The 23,420-nt window shown below is 35.8% G+C and overlaps 2 protein-coding genes across 3 annotated transcripts in view; both read right to left on the bottom strand.

The window, feature by feature from the left end:
* Positions 1-17,537, bottom strand: part of tyw1 (tRNA-yW synthesizing protein 1 homolog (S. cerevisiae)) — a 55,789-nt gene extending 38,252 nt beyond the window's left edge. For both annotated transcript variants that reach the window (XM_026282606.1, XM_026282605.1), the window contains exons 1-8: positions 17,314-17,537; positions 16,792-16,922; positions 16,553-16,687; positions 15,815-15,916; positions 12,948-13,142; positions 12,589-12,867; positions 11,434-11,553; positions 3,347-3,479 (exon numbers count right to left, since the gene is read on the bottom strand). In XM_026282606.1, coding sequence (XP_026138391.1) covers positions 3,347-3,479; positions 11,434-11,553; positions 12,589-12,867; positions 12,948-13,142; positions 15,815-15,916; positions 16,553-16,687; positions 16,792-16,922; positions 17,314-17,374 — 1,156 coding nt within the window. In that variant the 5' untranslated portion in view covers positions 17,375-17,537. The remainder of the gene's footprint in view (positions 1-3,346; positions 3,480-11,433; positions 11,554-12,588; positions 12,868-12,947; positions 13,143-15,814; positions 15,917-16,552; positions 16,688-16,791; positions 16,923-17,313) is intronic.
* A 174-nt stretch (positions 17,538-17,711) lies between these two features.
* Positions 17,712-22,620, bottom strand: tmem120ab (transmembrane protein 120Ab). The gene is made up of 12 exons (XM_026282607.1): positions 22,552-22,620; positions 22,356-22,474; positions 22,148-22,264; positions 21,996-22,055; positions 21,549-21,644; positions 21,380-21,469; positions 21,146-21,211; positions 18,842-18,903; positions 18,637-18,729; positions 18,489-18,553; positions 18,277-18,345; positions 17,712-18,065 (listed from the first exon to the last, which is right to left on the bottom strand). The coding sequence occupies exons 1-12, from the start codon at positions 22,618-22,620 to the stop codon at positions 17,958-17,960; spliced, it is 1,014 nt and encodes a 337-aa protein (XP_026138392.1). The 3' UTR covers positions 17,712-17,957.
* Positions 22,621-23,420: the final 800 nt, after the last annotated feature.

The following is a 23,420-nucleotide window of genomic DNA, read 5'->3' as shown; positions in this document are numbered from 1 at the left end:
AAAGTAAAATGCTGAATAAAATAGTTAAAAATAATCAAGGCATATTTGTCACAGTTTTTCCCTGCTAAGGAAGAATTATAGGTCAAAACGGTATTATAAAAACATCCTGTAAGATCTCAGAACTCAAGACTTTCTCCACCACACAAAAGTGAATAACTGTCTTCATTACATGGTCGGTTTTTGCTTTGTTGCTAATTACAGATTGTTTGATATGTATAGAGTTATTTATACACTTTTGACATGAATCGCAGCAGCATCCATCTATGAGAAATGAATGTATGCTGTTAAACATACACAAGTGTTAGCCAATGATATCAGTGTGTGCCACGTCTATTCAAACAGAGCATTCTGATGAGAGGGGTTAAAACAGGACAGAAAATAGCCTGTTACTTGTTTTTTGATGCAAGATGGGTTCAGTCTAAGGTTCATATACCGAGGTTAACCAGACATAAACAAGGGCACAGTGCACAGAGTTTGCCAGTGACTGGATATGCAGCTTTTCCTCTCAGTTTAGTTCTCTCAGGAGTCAGGACCGTAGGAAGCTGACGGGAACAAAAATTGCCATCACGCTGATGATGAACAGCACCAAAACAGACCTTCACAAGATCAATGACGCACTGCTATGGGATGACTTTAGTTTCGTTACTTCAGTTTTCATTTCAAGCTGTTATTTCTGGTATGAGGTAGGTGACTGAAGAGGAATTTGAAGCCTTAAAAAAAAGAAAAGAAAAAACCTTTCTTCAGACTCAATCCACTCTGACCAAACACGTTTGCCCTCTTTTTTGCTCTGCCTGCGGTATTTCCTCTGCTGTTATTTAAAGGAAATTACTTATTTTAGCGGTCTTCAGCTCTTTCCTTCATTCATCTTTAAATCATTGCTAATAATGCCAGAGGGAATCATTTCAGTTTACCATTAAAAGCGCAAAACTAAAAGGCCCCTCAGGAAATGAGTGTTATATAATTTCACATCAGAATTTTCTCTAGACTTCAGGCGAGATCAACTTAATTACACACATATGTAACCTGCAAACAAACCACCGGACTTATAAAAGTTCAATAAACATTAGGCAAAAACTAAAAAATAATTACTTTAGGAAAAAATAACTACAAAGACATGCTGAATTAAATGTGAAATTAGCAACAACAAAAAAAAAATACTCCAATTACCCGTGTTTTCTTTACAACTGTGGAAAATATATTTTAATGTAATATGTAAATATAATAATATAATATGATTCAAGGCCCATCCCTCTTCACATCAGTATTTTAAGCATCCTGAGTCCTGACAGGGTTTATTTTACAACCAAATTATTCATTATTTATTTTCTTCTGGTAAAGAAACCATAATTCAATAATTATTTTTATGCTCTAGCAGATAACTGATAAATAGCCTATATCAAATGTATCTATATCTAAAATATAATGATAACTACAATACATTTTAAAACTGCTAGTGAATTTATACACCACAACACAATATGAAAATAAGACATTCATTTCGTGATTTTAAAATGTTAGATTTATTATGTTATTGGCGTTTTTAAACTAATTGAGCATTACATTTGCCACAATATAAATGTAAAAATACAAGAAATGAGAATCTTATATTGTCTGATACCAATCATTAAAAATAAATGTACTGATATAAAACCATCCCAAATTGAAAACATGTGATGAGAGAGAAATTAATCTAGCAAAAGTTTGACCACAGAATGCTGAGACTGACCAATTAGAATTAAATAGGAGCTATAATGAAATTTCGTATTTGTTTCATATGAGATTTGGGTAAAATACAACTTGGACACATTCTAGATCCTGATCCCAGGACAAACAGGATAATATTTGCTCAACACACACCTAATACTGCCGAGATCTCTTGGTCTCTACTGACTGTGAGTTTGCTTGATCAAGCATGTTAAACTAACAACATCCTCTAAGGTGCTGCCCCATTGCCACAAGCACAGTGGACACTGACTGGTAGTACACATAACCTCGGTGTAAATGTTGTGCAGGGTGTGTATGCGGCTGGAGGCAGGCTGTGCTAATAAAAGGTGTGGAGTGAGACTCCAGCAGCAGGAGAGGAGTAATTGGGCTTTGCTGCATCATTAAGCTCTGTTAGGCACAGTCACACCATCAGAGGCTCCATCAGAAACCAGACGACGAGGGTGAAATTTGTAGCGTACAATAGGAGAAGAGTTGCAGCTCTGCAGCCGGTTTATTAATAATAAACGTGAAAAAACGCTTACGGAAAGGAAAAACTGTCAAAAGTGTGAGAAATAACCATAATTGAAAAATAGGTTTACTATAACGGAAGTGACACTCTGCCAGCACTGGGGACCTAATTACCATCAGGGGCTTGGTATCCAGTTTTTGAGAGATGAAAAACACTGAGACGTATTCAATTAAAGCAGCCAGGAAAGCAGGAAACAACGGTCCATCATCAGGGAAATGGAACATAACAGTAATCAGTGAAAGGCTTGTAGCTAGTGCGCTTATTTAAAGCTAGCTGTCGAACTTTGCAAAGCTATTTTGACTTTAAATACAAAGAGATGGGGCTTCATGAGGTCACGCTTAAGATTAAGGATGAAAAGTTTGAGGTTGGTTAGAACAAAAGTGCATTAATATTGAGGAATATTATAACCATTTAAAATTACTGTTTTTTTTCTCTCAATATATTTCAAAATGTCATTTATTCCTGTAAACAAAGCTGAATTTTCTGCATCATTTCTGCAGTCTTCAGTGTCGAATGATCCTTCAGAAATCATTCTGATATGCTCATTTGGTGCACAAGAAACAATTCTTGTTATTTTGTTTATTATTATCAATGCTGAAAACAGTTGTGCTGCTTTATATTTCACAATACATTTTTTCAGGATTTTATGAATAGAATGACGATTTATCTGAAATAGACAGCTTTTGTATCATTAGAAATGACTTCTCTTTTGATAAATTTAATGATTTTTTTGATGATTAAAATGACTAAAAACAAAAGTTAAACATCAGGAATGCTTATATTTAAAATATGTGGTTTAAATTATTTTAAATTGTGTTGAGGCTCACAACGAGAAAAAAAGTTTTGCAAGCTAAAAGCTACAAACAAAAACAAACAGGAACAGGAAATGATGGTACAGCAACTCCCCACAACAGCCTAATATTATAGAGGTGAGTATTGCATGAAAACCACTCATATTTCCTATAGAAAAATTTGTGAAGCAGACTGATTAAAAAAGAAAAACTGTGTGTATGCATTTATGCAGATACCCGTTGTACAGCATCTTTCATTTCTGTCACAGACATCTTTCTTTGCGTGAGTGAAAAACACAGGTGGGTGAAGGCCGTGCTGTACCTTGTTTAGTCAGAGCATCTCTCAAGGCTGGAGTGATCATCTCTCTCCGCTCCTCCTCTGACTCGCTCTTCCTCACTCCATTCTGCTTTGACAGCTTCACCCTTTGGGAGTCCTCTTCATCTCCCTCCATCCTCTGCAGCACATACAACCACAAAGAAAAAAAACACAAAACCAGTCACATAAAAAAAAAGAAAACTCATTCATTCATACACCCTAGTCACAGTTACACAACCAGCCATTGTGTGTCAGAGGAACCAACAGAGGCTGAACCCTTTAACATATTATTCAAAAAGTACATTACTAAAGTGAATCAATTGACTTACTAATGTGAATAACTCAGAAGCATATAATGATTTTATTGTCATTCGAAGTAGCACAGGTGAGTTTTAATTATTGTACAAAACCTTGGAGTCGATTGTTCAGCTGAAAACATTGAAAATACGTCTAAAACATTTCCAGTTGGGAAAAACTTACACATGTGAAGCCTAATGAACAGACTCTCCTTATATCCCTCACAACTACTTTCTCATAAGAATCAAAGTAAATATTACGTCTAACTTGACTAAAGTCTAGACATAGCACCACACATCTTTCCTTTTTTAAAGATGCCATTTTTTAGGAAATTAAAGAGGTTTAGTATTTACCAGTTATCGCATCACATATTTAAAAAATACACAGAGCTTAATTTCATACTGAACTGTAATTATGTAATTGATTTCATAAATCAAAGACTTGGAAACAGATGCTGCTTTGAAAATGATGGCACTAATGGGATGGTTTAAACAGAAAGGACACTTTCAGCCATACATATGGTTCTGAGGAAACACACTGATGAAGGTCTTGGACAACCATCACTGACCTTCAGCACTCAACTGCTCTCATGCGAACAGACTGCATTAAACTTTATTGCCATTCCAGACTGCACCGGTTCCAGAATATACAAGCTGCTGGAAATCAAGTCTGACTTATAGTTCCTGCTCGTTTTCCTTAAATGTTTTTTTCCATATTTCTTCCCAAGTACAGTACATACGGCAGCATTAGCAATTTTTTCCACACTAAAGGTCAGAGACATTTTTGATTCCAATACAGCGCTGTATTCAGCAGATGAACTGCATGCCATAATTCACATTAGATGCTCATCGCAGGATATTCAAAGGTTATGTTCTTACTATACCCTAAAATAAATGATAGACTTAAAAAAAAAAAAAATATATATATATATATATATATATATATATATATATATATATATATATATATATATATAAAAAAAAAAAGATTAAAACGCCCCCCTGCCATCCAAAATATTCTAACAACAAAACTAAATTAAGAAAAACAAAACCTCAAACAACCCCCCCCCACCCCCAACAAAAAAAACAATAAAAAACAGAAAAATACAATTCCAACAAACAAACTCTATAAAAACACAAAACCCCCATACATAACAAAAACATAACAGAAAAACAAAAAATCCAAACAACAAAATCAAGAAAAACCCAAACATAACAACCCCCCCATAAACACAAAACAATAAAAAAAAATAAGTAAAACAAGCAAATAAAACACACTTTTAAGGCTGATCTAGCTAATCTGCATGCATGCAAACTGGAGTTTATTCAATCTTCCTATCAATCTATCAAAAAATGTCTCTGTAGGGCTTATATTACTACAGCAATTTTCTACATTTACTTATATTTATTTTCCTACGAGTGGCACATCTCTGCCCCATCATACTGTCTCTGCTTTGTTTTTCATTCCAGGACAAAACTTTGAGGTCCCTCAACATCTGGGCTGAGAAAAAGGTGCTGAAGCAGTCGCTGTTTCAGTGTTTGTGTTTCTGTGACTCTGTTCATTTGTTCCAGAGTACACAATGTCCCTTGACCAAAATCCAGCAACAAGAGCGGGTGGAAGGCACCAAGTGGGGTTGGACTGGCAAGCGGACATTATGCCCTTTCACAGCGAGATCTGTCGTGCAACCGCCACGCACAACGTAGAGTTGACTAGGCTGCAATCTGTCACCCAAGATACATCTCTCTGTTTCTGTGCTTTCATCTCTACTGCAGCGCGGCGGCTCTCCGCACCCCTCCTCCTTCAGACTGACAGAACCGGAGCAGCTCTCTTCAGCTGGAAACGCTCCATTTCCCACAAACCACCCATGCAAGTGACAGCGGTGATGCAGGCAGTGGCCCTGCAGAGTTCAGGCTGAGCAGATGACACATTGAGACTGACAGCCAGCCACAATGACGACAAGGCTCTCCGGCTGCCACCCGTCCCACACGGGCCGATGTGGCCACGGGACAATGCCTGTTATCTCAATTTCCACCTTGCTAATACTAAGCAGTGAAAACATAGCCTCGATCCACACCTGCACTAAATCTATGCATGACATTAAAGCTGGTGCTCTAAGGTGGTATGGGTTTGCATATTATAATTTTTAGTTTAATTCGCACAGACTTAGCAGACTATCATGATAATGTCTCACATAGGAGCTTAAAAGAAACCAAAAAATTCACAAACTATCATTATCTGCTCACTCTGTTCCAAAACCGAATGCAGCTATGCTCTGGAACACAAAAAGGAAAACTTCTGGGGGGATCTACATATCTTTAACCGCAGCATGACATTTGTGTGAAGACTCTTCATTAGTTAAATAAATAAATACAATTGTTTTGTTTTACAGAACAAAGAAAGTCATACATGTTTAAAACGACATGACATGACATGAAAGATGAATTTACATTTTTTGTGGTAATCTCGAGAATGGTGGCAGACGGTGACATGGAAGAGAAGAATTGTTCAATAAATAAATTTAATTTAAAATAAATTAAATACATATTTTTGTTTTCTTTGCACACAAAAAGTATTCTCGTGACTTCATAAAATGGTTGCTGAACCACTGATGTCACATGGACTATTTTAAAGGGGTAGTTCAACACAATTTAAATTCTGTCATTAATTACCCTTACGTCGACACAAATGAAGTTATTTTTGATGGAATGTAAGAGCTTTCTGACCCTGCATAGACAACAAAGCAAAGGTCATGTTCCCAGGTCCAGAAACGTAGTAAGGAAATCTGTAAAACAGTGCATGTGACATCAGTGGCTCAACTTCAATTTTGCGAACCTACAAGAATACTTTTTGTGCGCAAAGGGCCTTTCTGGGCCTTGAAGGTGTCAGTTGCGTTGCTGTCTATGGAGGGTCAGAAAGCTCCGGGATTTCATCAAAAATATCTTAATTTGTGTTCCTCAGATAAACGAAGCTCTTACGGTTTTTGGAACAACATGAGGGTGAGTAATTAATGACAGAATTTTCATGATGCTGAAAATCCAGCTTTGTGTCAAAGGAATAAATATATATTTTTAAATACATTAACAAAGAAAACATTTATTTTAACTTTTTTATATTTATTTTAATACTTCATAATATTAGTGTTTTTACTTTATTTTTGAGCCAATAAATGCAGCCTCAGAAAATTATTTTAACAAAATAAAAAAATCAGACTCCATACTTTTGAATAGATGTGAATATTACCAAAAAATTTATTTGTGCCAATACTTATGATTTCACTAACATATAGATGGTTTTTCAGCAGGGGTTTAAATGGAAAACACCACCGTTTTTCCATATTCCACCATGTTCTTCCCTAAACTTAGATGAGTTGATGCGTACCTCTCCCATCTCAGTGCATGCACTCAATCGCTGTAATGCGTGGTGCCACTATGCTAGCGTTTAGCTTAACACCAATCATTCCTTAGACGCAGCAATATCATCACTCCTGTACGTATCAACTCATCTAAGTTGAGGAAAAAACATAGTGAAATATGGAAAGATGGTGTCATTTTCCTTTAATGGAGCAGTGTGCACATTTTACACCACCAGTGGCACCATATGAAACTGCAAAAAAAGGATCCTTTCAAAAATGTTTTCGCCATTAGTATAAAAAATCTTTTCCAAACTCACACCAACGGTCAAGACAATGTAAAAAACGTAGGGACACTCCAACAATGCAGAAACTGCCACAGACCACACATGTATCAAAAGAACATATGATGCATTGTATCTGCACATCAAGCTGAGATAGGACCAATTATTTTAAATTACACTCATTATCTTTAACGTCAGAAACACATAGGGCTATGAATCATTATTGAGTTCAAAAATAAGAAATCCACATCCATTTATAAATCACAACTAAAGCAGTGCAGATAATACAGTAATACAAGGCCAGGTCTGCATCAGTAAAGCCAAGATACAATATGTCTCTGATGCCATCTGGAGCCAAAGCGGAGTAATTCTACATACCCAAGACCCAGATCTACACAAACTTGACATTCTTCATTTTACAACAGTTGTCATTATCCCAGTGTGATTAATCAATTATTATACTCCACTAAGAATATTAATTATGCATGCATTTAATAATGTCTAAATAATACATGTAAATAAATAACATGCTGAGAAATTATAAATAAACTTTTTAAAAATGTATTCACTCAGCAAAATCGAACAGAGAAGAGCAACTGAAGATGTGAGTGACTGAGAGACGTAACGTCAATATAGAATATAGTGATGGTGTTTTCCTCCTTGCTCGTGACATCAATGAAACAAATTCAGAGCCAGACGAACAAGTTTAGCTAAATCAACATAAATGTTTCTTACATGTTTGTCATTTCGGTTGGGCGTTGAGAAGCGACTTGAGCATACATTAGAAGTCTACAGCTAATTGTGCTGAAATAAATATAAGTGGCACACTGGCATTTAAAAAATTTTTTGTTTGTTTAGAAATCACAACCAGCTGAAACCACAACACTGGCTCAACCAATGGTGTGAGTTTGGGGCGGGACTATCGGCTGACCAATGGCAGATGGGGTAAGTGTTCAAGCAACCTCTCTGGATATTCTTTGAATCTGTTTGATGACGTTAATGGCTGCACATTCATAAAAGGCATGAAATTCAGGACACATTTAAATTTCTGAAACATGATGGTTCGAGTAAATGTATGGAGGATGGACAATTTATCCATCCTTATTTTACTGAATCTGAGATGTTTAACTATAATATTTCTAGTTATAATTTTAGCCTGGCCACTGAGACATGGTTATGTCAATAGGGGAGAAAATAAATATTACAATTAATACAGTTCTTGGTTTTTTAAGAAATATTTTTTTGAAACGACAATGAATTTGTACGATTTTGATTAAATGTTGTCTTTAAATGTAAATATTAGGGTAAATATTTTGCCAATCAATTAAAAGTAAAGAGTTTCATCAAATCAATTACACTACCCTTAATAATTTAACTCAATATTTGCTGAGAAAAGCGATTAAATGTTTAAATAAAAATATTTAGATTAGCCACTTTCCTACATCTAAATTCATCAAGATGGAGCTGATGTTTGACCACTTTATCCCATCTTGTTGATTCATGCTTAGTGTTTTTAAATGAGTTTTCACATAACACACTTTATTAACTAAACCCAGTTCGGTTAGAGTGAACTAGAAAGGGAACTAGAAAGGGAACCAGCTACAAGTGACTTTTAGACAAGCGTACCGAGACCTGCTTGAAGAGGTGGTCTCGATACGCTTTCAAACGAACTCTGGAGCGGTTCGTTTGTGGTGAGAATGTGAACCGACCTCGAACAGACCCAAATGCAAAAAGTACTGATAATTTTTGGACTAAACCAGCTGCCGTAGTCAGCTGCTCTGTGCATTATGGGATGAGAAAGTGTTTGTTGACAGTTTGCACTTTAGCATGGCAGCTCGTGGACAAACTTGGAGTAGTGAGGAGGTGCTGAGCCTCATAGAAATTTGGTCAGATGACCATGTCAGAGTTAAGAATTAATGCACGCCTCTGCTTGAAGTTACGAGCGAATTCTACTTGCCGTTTGCAATGCATTAAGTTTTTTTCAAGCCGCATCCATGCTTCACTATAGAAATCTATTTTTTGCATATTGTGGTGTACACAAGCAATGTAATAAATTATGGCCAGGGACAAAACCAGCCCGCACAGTCGTCTCTCCATAGTGGTGTTGTCTCTGTGTTGTTTGCTGGCTTTTCATCTTATGTTGGAATTTTCCCGCAAGTACATTCTGACCAATCGAAAAGCAATTTAGGAAATACGTCATGGCCAATGAGTGATGTAGATGTTGTCATGTGACTGCATTTTGGTTCGTTTCAACTGGTACGGACCAAAGAAATCAGTGTGGTATGAAAAGGAACCAAAAAAGCTGAAAAATGCTACAATGTATAATTGTTTGCCCTTGGTTCGGAACAAATGAATCGAACTAGAGGAGCTGAAAGCACCCTTAATGGCATTCACAATGCCATAAGTGGACTTAAAAGGGGACAAATGAACCATATATTGTATGATGAAAGCTACAGTTCGTTTGATCATTTGGGGTATGTTCACATATGCATGTTATTTTGGCCCGAGACCGCTTTGAGTGCTCAGATGAACTAATGCATCAAAAGTTCAAAGTAACATCTTTCTAAAAGGGATCTCAAGATCCCTGCAATCATCTGTAACCTCACTGCTTCTGATCTATTCTGTGGAAGATGCAGGACCAAGAAATGTACTTCCAATCAAAATACTGGACTGTGATTGTTAGGGAGGGAGGGACGTTTGCTTTCAGTGCCATCAGGCTAAAGTTTCCAAGATCTCTTACTGCACCTTTAATGCATCAAACTGCCAGCCCTTGTAAATAAATCAATAATGCTATTAAATCCATCATGTTTTTTCAAAACCCCCAAATCTCCTGTTATTATCTGCCAGCTGACACACATTCATAGCTTATAGGATATCATTTGATCTGCGTAGCGGGAACAACACAATCAACCGATTGCTTGAGCTGCAGTCCACATTTCTAAAGACATCTTCTGAAGCGGTTTAAACATGCATCGAATCTTGAAGGCATCCATAAAGGGCCCTTACTGGATTAAAGGGGGCTGGTATTCTCTCTGATGCAAATAGGATGTGAGAGAGTGCGTGTGCGCATGTATGGGGAGATTTGTCTGTGCTTCTGTCTCATGAATCACTCCTGCGCACAGGCCTGTAGAGTGGGCGTCAGTGATCACAGTTCACGGTTACGTAAGTCCTCCCAGCGCCTGCTGGAGATGCTGTCTGCTGTAGCAAACCATCTGCCACTCAGTCTCCTTCAATGGAGCCACTGCCGGTGTGTCTCCAGCACTCTGTCCCTTTAAAGGAATAGTTCGCCCAACTCTGTCATTATTTACTCACCCTCGTGTCAGTACTAAACCATTTCTGCTGTTTTCATGCCACACAACGACAGCTCAGAGATCACACCATGCTCTAAAATAGCAAAATGACCCATACCGTGCATATGCTACAGTCCTCTGAAGTCAAACGATAGCTTTGTGCAAGGAAAAGATCAGATTTAAAGGGACAGTTTAACCAAAAATAAAAAATTATGTCATTATTTACTCACACTCATGTTATTTCAAACCTATAAGACTTTAAGACTTATGGGTTTGGAACTATACTGGGGGAATAAATGATGACAACTTGGCTTTTTGAGTGCTCTGTCGTTTTAAAATGTTTTCCCTTATGATCTTTACCTTTGCCAAAGCTTATGTCTAGATTCAAAAATACTGTGTTGACACTAAAGGGATTTTAGTAAATTTTTATTCTGTCATCATTTAGCGACACAAGTTTCTTTCTTCTGCTAAGCACAGACGATGATGATATGAAGAAAGTAAATAACAGCAGTTGGCGGTACCCACTGACTTCCATATTACTTCTTCCGTACTATGGGAGGCAATGGTTCTTCTTTTGTAGTCAGCAGAAGGAAACTCATATGGGTTTGGATTGGAACAGCATGAAGGTAAGTAAACAATGCCAGAATTTACATTTTTGGCTGAACTATCGCTTTAATTGTTATTTTATGGAAAAGAGATGCCAAAATATTCTTCAAAGTTCCTACTTTGTGTTCCACAGAAGAAGAAAAGAAAAACAGTATACAGGTTTAGAGTGTGAGGTAAATACCTATCCATTTAAATCCCCACTAAATTGGTTCTGAAAGAGCACAAACTGTAAGTTAACACAGTGGAGCTGCATGCTTTTGCTTTCACCTTGGCTTTCTTCATACGATTCATCACATTCCCGAGGTCCTCCATGTCGATGACGGAGCCGTGAGCCTTCTCTTCCTCAGCGGAGGACTCTGCATCACTGCTGGACTCCATCAGCTCCTCCTGAAATCCAGACACAGCTGTAAGCTTTGAGGGGCACATCTACATTATACCCCAACCCATGAAAACCTCTATGTGGAGAAATATCCAGAGGAATGTTTTCCATTCAGATGGAAATTATGCATGTCCCATATTTTTTCCAACTAAACCAGAGATGCCAATAATTTGTGATTTGATGATTCTTTTGAGTCAGTTCTTTCTCTCTATTGAATTGACTGAAAACTAAATGATTTCGTTTTTTCACTGCAGATATTGAAATTATCTATTATTTTTAAAATCGAACATTAACATGACGGTTATTTAAAGTCTTAAACCCTTAAATAAAGATTCTCCAAATTCTCCTCAAATAAAAATATAAAGCGTAAAATAAATATGCAACATGTAAATAATAATAATGTAAACGGCTAGTTTTTCCAAGTGTCTACTAGCAGCATATAATTTATCCTAGTCGACTAGTCTCCCTTTTCCACAAAACAGGTGCTGGTTGCAAAGTCAGACCCCAAGAGAAACAGAGCACTTTAACCGTCGAAAATATGGTTCTGGCACAGATAAATGAAGCTTATGATGGCTTACTGTATATAGATGCTAAATTAAATTATCCAGGATGTAAAAATATACTAATCGACATTTGAAGTTGATCAAAACATTTCATCAAAGTTAACCAAAATGCGTTCTTGTCTTAGAACGATATTTTTGATCCACTTCATATGTTGACTACTGCACAGTATATTGTTCAAATCTTTTGTGACTACATCCGTGTATAATAAATTATTAAACGTTATTATCTAAACCACTCAAAGGAGCTTAACTTCATTGGAACGATGTTCCCTATACGTGTTTGAGTAAAGGATATGAGAGGGACATCTAAGAGAAGAACATTTCCTCCGAAGTCAGTAATGTCACCCCCCGCTGTTCAGATCCCATTTCCACAAGTGCAGCACAGACTGCAGAGGAACAATCTGCTCTCGGGGGGTGCAGAGCGAGAGCTGTTACCATGACTACATGTGTTCATGACATCACAGAGGAGGGCCGGCTTGCCTCAGAGCTGTTCTTCTCAGCGTGCGACTGGCCGTCCTCTGCCTCCTCCTTATGTTTCTTCTTATTCTTGCAGCTGCTGCTCTTGCACTTGCCAGAGCAGGCTTTCTTCTCACCCTTGGCCAGGGCCTGCAGCCGGTTCAAGAACTTCGTTTTCCAGGCCTGGAAGTCGGCCTGCACGCTGCCGTGTCGGCTCTTCACAACATTACAATCGCCTTCTCCTCTGGTCATGATCCGGGCAGCGCTCAGCATCCACAGCCACTTATCAATGTTCTTACTGACCTGGATACAGAGAATATATTTTGTGTAAGATTCAACACAGTCCCATCAAAAATGGAGGGAAAAATGAAGGCGTGTCTCACAGTGTTGTAATGGCCGACATAAACGGAGTTCCCCAGCCCAAAGACGGCATATCTCATTCCCTTCAGGAAGGTTTTCCCATACCGGAAGTCCGTGGAGGCCTCCTCAAGCCATTTACAGAACCATTCGGCGCTCTCAGTTGGCTGCCCGTCTGTGTATGTGGCCACCAGGAACACACAGAGCATCTTGCTTGTGCACTAGAGAACAAATTATATGTGAGCATTAAGAAATATTTAACATGGTACTCATGGAAGCAGCTCTTTACTAAGAGCACTAAATGTGTCAAATGTCTGGATTTTTGTCATTAAAAAAAGAAAAAAGATTTTTGGGTAAAAACCTAAAAACCAAACTGTTATTAATATTTATAAAAGAGCAAACATCATGAATAAACCATGCTATAGAATTTATAAAAAAGCATTGTTATTGTTAACTATAAACAAAACAAAAAAAAATTAAGATGAAAGAAATACATAAAATAAATTCTTAAAAAGTAAACTTTTTTTGCAAAAAAATAAATAAACCTAGTATATACAAATTAAAAACTATAGAGAAATACTAAACATTTATACATTAAAGGGAGACAACCTAATTCCAACATTATTAAAAAAAACTACAATTGTATATTAATGATACTGAATAATAGTGCTGCTTACAACACTGTTAATGTTAACACATACATAACACCAATGTTCTGTATGTGTTTTATGGCCTTATTCAAGTGATTTAACATTTTTAGTTTTTCACTAACCATGTATAAAAAAAAAATTCTCAAAAATACAATCATGTACATGCATTCGTTTCACATATTATTATAGCCCAGTTTGTGCTGATTACAGTGATATTAGACTTTACCCATTTAGATATTTATAAGAAACTGAAAAAAGCACAAATATCAGGGCATGACAAAACTTCTCCAGGCCCCAAAAATACCCTTAAACTCCAGAGGGTTAAAGAGAGACAATCTAATTCAAACATTGTAAAAAAAAAACTACAATTGTATATTAATGATACTGAATAATAGTGCTGCTTACAACACTGTATAAGCACTAAGAGGAACAAAACTAGTCTTTTAGACTGTGCTGTGACAGATAGATTTGTCTCAGCTTTGCTCTGATTGAGAATTGTTAGAACAGACAAATTAAAATTCTATCAAAACAATATTCATTCAAAGCATTTTTTCCACTTTTGGTGTTTATGTAGTTTTGCGTTCTGCCTTTACTAGTACTATAGAAGTCATTTAAGATTTTTTTTATTTTCATTATTATGTTAATTTGCTCTTAATACTCTTGGACCCGGTTTCACAGACAGGGTTTATCTTAAACCAGGACTAGGGCTTATCTTAAGCCAGGTCTAGGCCTTAGTTAAATTAAGATATTTAAGCAGCTTTTATAAAAATGAAAGAAAACATTACAGGTGTACATTGAAGTTTTAATTGGAGTTTTAATATTTAAGCTCTGGTAAAATAAAAGGCTGATAAATAATTTTACATCCTGCTCAGGGAGACGTATTGTGCTCAACTGCCAACCACAGGATCTATAGCCGCTGTAAATATTACTGTGGTAAGTGATCACTGAACGATATGAAGCTCATAGTAATTCCTGTGATATTCTTAAAGGTCATATATTGTGCACCTTTCTGGAGTTTTATTTTAGGTTTTGATGTTCTTAAGAATAAATATTTGCAGTATAATTACCAATATATTTTTACAGCTCCTTTCACAGGAGGTCTGCTACGAACAAGTCGATTTTAGCCAGTCAAATTAATATTCATGAGCCTCTCTTCTGATTGGCCTGTTGTTTTCTGAGTGACGCATGGCCAGGCCAACCACAGGCAACTAGGGTCAGCCGACGTCTCAGCGCTAGCTGGAAGCAGCAAACAAAAGGGAATTCGGCTAGTGCTTAAAATATCATCTTGTCTCAGAAGCAGCGTAATACAGCCTCAAATTAGAAATTTGACTGCATATCTGATGCCACTGCCAGACAAAAAAAACATTGACAGAAACATTAGCCAAAAATGTTAGCGTTTGCAGCGCACACTAATTAGAAAAGGTTCAACAAAGTACTGTCTTTTGTTGTTATGGACGAGTCTACAGATTTGCATCTCACGACTATGTCAGGCATGAAATAATGTCAGTGTGCATGTGTGTAAAACAACAAACTGACGATTTATATATAATCATTTGCAATTGTATATACTGTGATTTATTGTGGCTGGAACAATAATGTAGTTGTAAAAATAGTTACCTGCTGAAATTGAAATGTATATACATATTATCATGACTAGACAGACACAATGAGTTTGTCTTTCCTTTGCAAAGACAATGTGATCCACCTCATAGAAACAATCCTGTCAGATTGTCCATCCTTTAAGAGAGGGTATAAAGTTACAGGTCGGCCGACCTGGTTTCGTAGATAAAGTTAACCTTTTGGACATGTTTCAGTGCTGTTGTTGCTCAATGCTCAGTAATGGCACGGACGTGATGTTGTCTGGGGGTTTGACAGAAGGGAGTGGGACGGTGCTCGGGTGGGGACTGAAGGAAGAGACTGTGTGGTTCTGAGATCAACTTTTTATGGAAATCACAATGGTTTGTGAAAAATCACAGCTACTTTATGCAGGCTTTGAGCATTCCACTGTGCACTGACTCTTTTGAAACTTAGTTAAATAGCCCCCTAGACCTCAGTTATCGGGAAAAAAGCCATGAAATTTCAGTTTAGACAATATGGTACCTTTAAAAGCTGAAAGTGAAATACTTATGCATACCCTGAAGTTTAAACAATCTATTTCGAATTCCTCGAATACAGGCTACTGCAACAAAAAAAATGAAATCGATCGGCCTGTATGGGGCCAGAGAAGCACATGCCACGCTCACCTCCTCAGCCAGTCTATCCTCCGGGTCGTAGTCTTTCATATCTATAACCTCACACTGGATCCCCTGAGCACTGACGTCTCCAGCGAGCTCTTCTGCAAAACCCTAGGCAGAGTTAAAATAGCAGTTTACAAACACTTCACAAATCAGTTGCATATAATTCTTTACATTAGATAAATAAACAATTAGAACAATTACACAGGCAGTCAATACTTAGAGCTAAAATTTTTATGAGTAACATTTGGTTTAACTTTTTTAAATGTAAAAAAAAAAAAATCAGGATTATAAAATGCATAAAAGGTTTCAAAGAAAAGCTTTTATTTGAAATATAAATCTCTTAACATTATAACATTATTAATTTAATGCATCCTTACTAAATAAATGAATAAATAAAAATCTTGTGAATGGCAGCATATTATGGTTTTTCACAAAAAGATATTAAGCTGCATGGCTGCTTTCAACATTGATGATAATAAATATTGCTTGAGCATCAAACCATCAATTTTTAATAATATCGGCGTAATGATGCTGAAAATTCAGCATTTTATATCACAGGAAAAATTACTTCTAAAAGTATACTGAATTAGATAATACCTGTTATTTTAAATTGTAAAAATATTTCACACTACAACAATTTTTACTGTATTTTTAATCAAGTAAAGGCAGAATTGGTGGGCACAAGAAATGCATTTCTAAAAATCCCTTATTAATCTAAACTTTTGACAATTAGTGTATACAGACCTTCGCAGTTCCTGTCTGTGATCCATAGAACACTTTAACCCCAGAAACATGAATTACTTTTTCTGTTTCAGGTGAAAGTTTCTGATTTTTCACAGATTTATCAAGCCGGGGACTTATAGGGTCGACCATTTTTTTCTATAAAGGAAAAATACAATCTATTAATCCGTATTTATTAGCAACCAAGAGGGAAAAAACAACCAAGTAGCAGAGAGGCTTTAAGAGTAAACACACTTTATTACCTTTTTGAGAAGCATGTTCACAGTAAACCAGACTCCTATGAGAACAGCAGCAGTAGTGTACACACATAACCTGTTTTGCCACACAGTCAGCAGGCAGCTCTCAGTGAAGTCCCAAACATCGTGCAAAGCATCTGTGAACGCACGGGAATATATATTTTTGCACACTGATTTGTCGGGAAATATGTAAACAAATAAGCGACAAGGTTTTTGATGAGACAATGTTTCAAAACTTAGTGAACTGCCTTTCTAGTCATGTTTACTATTTTAGCAGCGTTTAAAAACAATGAAACTGGCAAGGCGCCTGGGATGTCTAACAATGTTGTCTAAGTAGGAAGCTCACTAGATTTTGAAACACGGCCTATCCGCAAAACTCATACGATCCAGAATATTGAGAGTACCGTGCAAAAATGAGTGCCTGTGCATTTAAAGCACCGCCGTAATGTTGATTTATAATCTGATTAGCAGTTTATTTTAACTCGTTTTCATGCTGCTTGTCAGCCATGCATTGCAATATAAACCAACCTGACTTCTCAGCGCCGACTGTACAATACAGCAAACACGATACCAGCGCTAAAAATAACATCTTCTGTGGTCTATCAGACAAGACGGCACTTTTATAAATCTATAGCAATAGCCAGACAAACATCTAACTTCATACGTCGGATATAAATAACTGGCTAACTTTACAGCTCCATGTCGAAGGACGCCGCCATATTGTTATGACAGGAATGCTGGGAAAATGAGGTCATCTCACGTGAGCCTTCACTGCTCGAATAACTAATACGTGTATAATTTATTGAAATCATCTCATAAACAATATGAAGGAAAACTACATAAGTAACATTATTATTATGAAATAGTGTTTGGCTAATATTTTAATATATAAAAATATTACTAAATTTATTTCACAAAACAAATAACACTTTTCATTTTTATAGTTTATTCAGGTTTAAAAAATAAAAAATCCACTTCTACAAAAAAATGTATTACAGATTGTTCAACATCCCACTTTATAATAACAAAATGCATTCTGCATGTTTATTTGAAAGATAATAACACAATTAAAGATGGATTATTGTGCAAGACTCTATTAACATAAATCTGCATGTTTTGTACAAATATGTCTTTTGATTGCTTTGACATTTCTTCATGAAAGCTCTTAAAAATCACAGACTCTTGGTCTTTTGCTGGTTACGCTTGTGACGGACGACTGCAAGTGTAGTGAAAAAGTTTCCCGCAAACAGAACCAGAAAGCAGAAGCCACACATGGACACCTGCAAAAAAAAAAAAAAAAAATTAATAATTATTTAAAATTTAAAATAAAAAATAAAAAAGAGGTCAGAAGGTTATTGCAACTTCAAGATCACTGTCTTGATTTATTCATCATCTTTAGCTAGCACTATGTAACTTTTGGCACTCAAGTTACAAAGTGCTGCTTTATTTTTCATTCTGATGTTGTGGAAAATTCAACAGAACAACACTGACCTGCCATTCTTTACTTTCAGGCATCTGTGCCATTCTGAAGAGAGAAATACTGTTCCATAGCTGCCAGAACTGTGGACCATTGACCAAGATATACAGTAAATTATAACTTTATATCAGGCAATTCATATACTGTTCCATTTTCAAACCTTTATTCTTTATATATTAAATTATGCTTTGAATATCTATATTCTATAGGATAGACAGACGCTTACATGGCCCAGGAAGAGAAAGGGAAGAAGAAATGTCAGTCCCCGCCACATCCACGACTGAAAGCCCTCTGTGTAAACAAAAAGCTATTTGATAAAAAGCTTTCCACCATCAGGTTTTCTTTATAGGCTACTGTAACCCAGAAATCCTTACCAACAGTCAAATCCAAGTTATGTCTTTCACCCAGTGCTTTTAGCCTGTAGAGACACCCACTTTGATAGTAGTACTGAAGATACTGCACAAAGCCTGCGAGAGAAGGTGACACGTTTGCCTTCAGATTCACTCAATATTGCAGTGTTGGTATTTATCCCAGAGATGTTTTACAAAGTGGTGTCTCCATGAAGAGTTTGTAACTTACTTTGATACAAACAATAGGCCAGAAATTGGTTCCTGAAAGACTGGTATGTTTCACCATCTGGCCTACATATACAACAGAATTGTTGTTTGAGGGAAAACCAATAATAGCCGTCATTCACTGATACAAAACAGATGTATTGTTTTAATGCTGATCAGAGTTATTTTAGCATTGTGTTTTATTATTTTATTTTGTGTTTTTATTTTTATTTCAGTATTAGGTTTAGTTGTTTAGTGCGTCAAGATAATTTTAACTAAATTAAACGTATTTACTGTTAACTAAATGTAAATGTTTATTTAATTTCGAGGAGCAATGTTTTAATAACTTGTGCTGATACATTTAAAATCACCATAAAAATGTGCCTGTTTAAAATTTAAAATGCACATTCCTGCACTCCTAAATAATTTACATGTTAACAATATTCCAAGATTAAAGTTATTTTAGTATTATTTTTATACTATTATTTTTAGAGTTGTTCCGATTCCGATACTAGTATCGGAAATATCTCCGATACCACAACAAATTCTGGCATCGGCATCGGCGAGTACATGAACCCATATACCGATCCGATACCATTTTCTTAAAAAAGACCTAGTTATGACCGCAAGCTTTGCCTAACCGCTGCACGGTTCTTCTTCGCTGCTCAAAATGCATTGAAAACACAGGAAGTCGTGCTGTGTTGCCACAAGCAACCCCTGTTTAGAGCAGCGAAGAAGAAATGAAAACGCGTTAGCAGCCCTTATCTATATATGACTGGATCACTCATCACATTCTAAACTGCCAAAAGACAGTGAAGCCGCTACTATATTATAGATCAGTGGTTAGCAGTATGTCTTTGTAGTACCGGTAGTTACAGACTCTCGAGTATATTCAGTACCGGCAACTGCGTTCAGTCGCTTCCGTGTAAGTCAAAACGCAGGGCTCCAGACAGTAGCCGAATATATACTAGTGTCTGTGAATATTAAACTGCAAAATACTATTTAAATATTACTCCCGCAAAATCTACATCTCTGTGGGTGACTGGCACAGATGCGCGAGAGCTCGCTGTTTTGTAGTCTCTGCTGTGTGTCATGAGGACACGAACGCATAAACCGTCACTTCATGAGAATTTACCGTTTCATTTGAGAATACTGTCATATCATAAACACAGACACTCAAAGATCTTCATGGCAGCCCATTAAAATAAATGTTTGGTTTACATGAGTAAATTGACAATATATAAAGCTACTGTTGTAGCCTACAGTAATAATAATACATCTCTATAATAATAATAATTATGCCTAGATGGTTGCTTGTTTTTTACTTGTTTTGTTGTAAAGAGATCATCTGATTAATAGATCTTTTTTTATATTCCTAGACTTATTTGTTGCAGTTTTTTTATACAGTTATATTGTAAAACTTAAATACCTTTTTTAGTTTGCGGTGTTAGATTTTTGGCTGCATTTGAAGTTCTTTTTTGCATAAGAAAATAAATAATACTGTCAAATTCATGTTAGATAATAAAAATACTGTAATAAATACAGTAGTTCACCATGTATTTGTTCATGTTTTATTGAGAGATCTGTCTGAAGCACACCATAAAAAATTCTAGCAATTTACACAGGGCTAGTAGTATATACAGCTGTATATACAGATATACACCCAGGTATCGGATCAGTACTCGGTATCGGCCGATACCCTGAGCCCAGGTATCGGAATCGGTATCGGGAAGAGAAAAAGGGTATCGGAACATCTCTAATTATTTTACTGAATTGGGTAATTTTAATTTAAGTTCATTATGCGCTTTTGTCAATTTTAGAAGTTTTTGTTTTTTAATATATTTTGATATATTTTTGATAAATATATTTTTTATATATTTTAATATATAGCTTTGATTTTCATTTTATTATTCAGTATTTCAACTTAAAAACATATAATTTATATAACATATTATTTTATTTTATAATTATTTATTTTAGTTTGTTGCTATTTTATCTAATATTGTTTTTTATTATTTTTAAATGATTTTTTTTATTATATTCATTATTTTAAATAGTTTTAGGTTTGGTTATAGTTTAGTTAAGAACTATATTTGTCTTTCTAATATTTAATAAAGATGTAATAACTTGCAATATCTGTCTTTTTCCACTGATATCACTTTGGTTGTATGGGCTACTGGAAGCTATGGGAAAGCCACTTTGCATTATCCAATTGATACACACTTTACAATTTACAATTCAGTTTCATTCAAAAGTACACCACATTAAAAAAAACAGCATGTGAATGACAGTTAATGACAATTTAAGTAAATAGTTTGAAATGACTCACCAGGTTAGCATGACTCCAGACAGAAAGGTGGAAATGTAGTGGTGGAAAACCCACCAGCCTTTAATCCTAAAAAAAATAAAATAAATCTAATTCAAAGGTACAAGCCAAAAAGAGAAGGGCCTTGCGAAAGCTTATTAAACCCATTACTGATCAAACATTTCTTGTGTGACAGCAGCAACGTCACATCTTCAAACCTGAAAGTCTCTTAGATAGTTTCATCTGACAGTTTCTGACCTGGATCCATTGCTGATGAGGATACTTTCACGAATCGTCAGTGTGCAATAGTACCAAACCAACAGGAAGTTAAGAAGGGCATCCACAACTCTACAGACACACAACAAAGACAGGATGAAATGTGATGCGAGGGAAAGTGTGTCAGTCAGACCCGTGATCTCAGTCTTACCTGTAGCTGATGAAGAAGCGACAAGCGAAGGTCAGCAGGAAAAAAGTCACGGTCACATACAGCTTGAACCTTTCATACTCATCCTTGTATTCAGCTCTACAATGAAAAGTTTACAGGTATAAGATGACACATTCAAGATTGTATTCTACAAAAGCTGAAAGAAATGAATGCTTGTATTTATTTAAAGTTTAAATCTGAATGAGTTTTTATTCTATTTTGTTGTAATTCTTTGTTTAAATAAATATAATTTTTGAATTATACATGTATTAAATTGTAAACACAAAACCTATTTGCCAAATGCAAATGGTGCAAGAAAATGAATTAAGAATTAAGCCTTAATTTCGTCTAAAAAAAAATAAAAAAAAGTTACAAATCTATTGATATTCAGTATTTAAGTATATTTTAAATATCTCTCCCTCTTTTTTTTTTTTTTTTTTTGGTGCTTACTTGGCTTCTTTGCTTGGAAGGTTGACATTTATACTCCCGAGAACAAGACTGAGATAAATCCTTGAAAAGATAAGCAAAAATAACAAATAATATGCAGCTTCTGATAAAAAGCTTAGACGAAACAACCTTTCATTTGAACAATCTTTCAGTACCCATTTTTCTTAGGAAGAAATGCTTCCATTTGAAAGATTAGGCTCGGCATATTTTGGATGTGATCTTTGGCTTCCTCAACCTCATTCTTCTCCTCTTCTGTCAGTCCTTTATTAAACCTAAACACAAAATTGCACAGTGACAGGCAACAATCATATTCAACAAAAGTTTCAGCACGACAAAAAAGACAAAAAAACTATTTTTTTTTACTTAATCAGAGCCTTTTGATTCTCCTTTAAATTCTTCTTCTGTCGAGCAATGGAGGCAGCAAAGCTCTTCTGAAGTTTGGAGACTTCCTCTAACTTCTGCAGATACAGCCGATGGGTCTCCTGGACACAGAAATGCATTATTTAGTGGAGGTCTACTGTTATATGGACATTCAGAACACATTCAGAAAACCATTTACCTGAAGCTGCTGCAGTTCTTTCTCCTGAAACTTGCATTCTTGAAGGGCTTTTGCAAGTGCTGTCGACATGTAGAACTTTATCAGTTACACCTATTCTAACAAGGTTCCTCTTTCTTAGATTACAAGGCAAATACAGCGAACACGGCAATGTCTTAAATGCTGATTTGTGTGCTGTATTTAAAGAGAGCTTCAGTTTAGAAGCATTTCAATTGACAATCTTTGTCGTATATCTGATTTCGTAGCGATTGCAATATAGGCTTGAACTTTGTAGTGAACTTTGACAGACCAAACTGACTGACCTTTGACATACTTGGTTCAGTTGCTTGTAATATATAGGAAGGGCTACGTATTTAGAGCCACATTGTGAATTCTGATCTATGGAAGGAAAAAAGTTGTATTGTGTTGATTACAGACATTATGTTGTGTATCTACATAGGTTATTACTTTAGAGAACAGAGTCAAGTCATTCATGCTGAAGTCTCATGTCTTGTTTGCGTAATCCAGTAATCCCCCATGCATTCCATTGATGTTAAAGAGCACTTGAACGGCTGAAACAGTGAGATCTTGAACTTTAGTCGAGAGATAACACCTGTCACCTTACATCATGCTAGCATTCAAATGAAATATAGACAATTTTGTTTTAACATCTTTAACTGAGTATCATTTCCATTTCACTGTCATTTGAATTCATTTGGTGTCCCATTCATTTCACTTTTAAAACATTAGAGACTTATGAGATACCTATTAAATATGTCGCATAAAATGTTAAATTATATCAGAAAAACTAACAATAGTTTTAAACATTTTTTATTACATTTACTGACAAAGTTTTGTATTTAATGCTAGAAAATGACCAAATCACACAAATT

The sequence above is a fragment of the Carassius auratus genome, chromosome 15 (assembly GCF_003368295.1).
Source record: "Carassius auratus strain Wakin chromosome 15, ASM336829v1, whole genome shotgun sequence".
In the NCBI taxonomy this organism is placed as follows: domain Eukaryota; kingdom Metazoa; phylum Chordata; class Actinopteri; order Cypriniformes; family Cyprinidae; genus Carassius; species Carassius auratus.
This window is presented reverse-complemented; position numbering and strand designations above follow the sequence as displayed.

What these genes read in the sequence shown, in the direction of transcription:
- tmem120ab (XM_026282607.1), bottom strand. Translation starts at nt 22,620, where the DNA reads ATGTCGACAGCACTTGCAAAAGCCCTTCAAGAATGCAAGTTTCAGGAG. An exon ending in CTTCCAAGCAAAGAAGCCAA is followed by an intron (nt 21,645 to 21,995) that starts GTAAGCACCAAA and finishes TTTTCATTGTAG; the next exon opens with AGCTGAATACAAGGATGAGT. An exon ending in CTCATCAGCAATGGATCCAG is followed by an intron (nt 21,212 to 21,379) that starts GTCAGAAACTGT and finishes TATTTTTTTTAG; the next exon opens with GATTAAAGGCTGGTGGGTTT.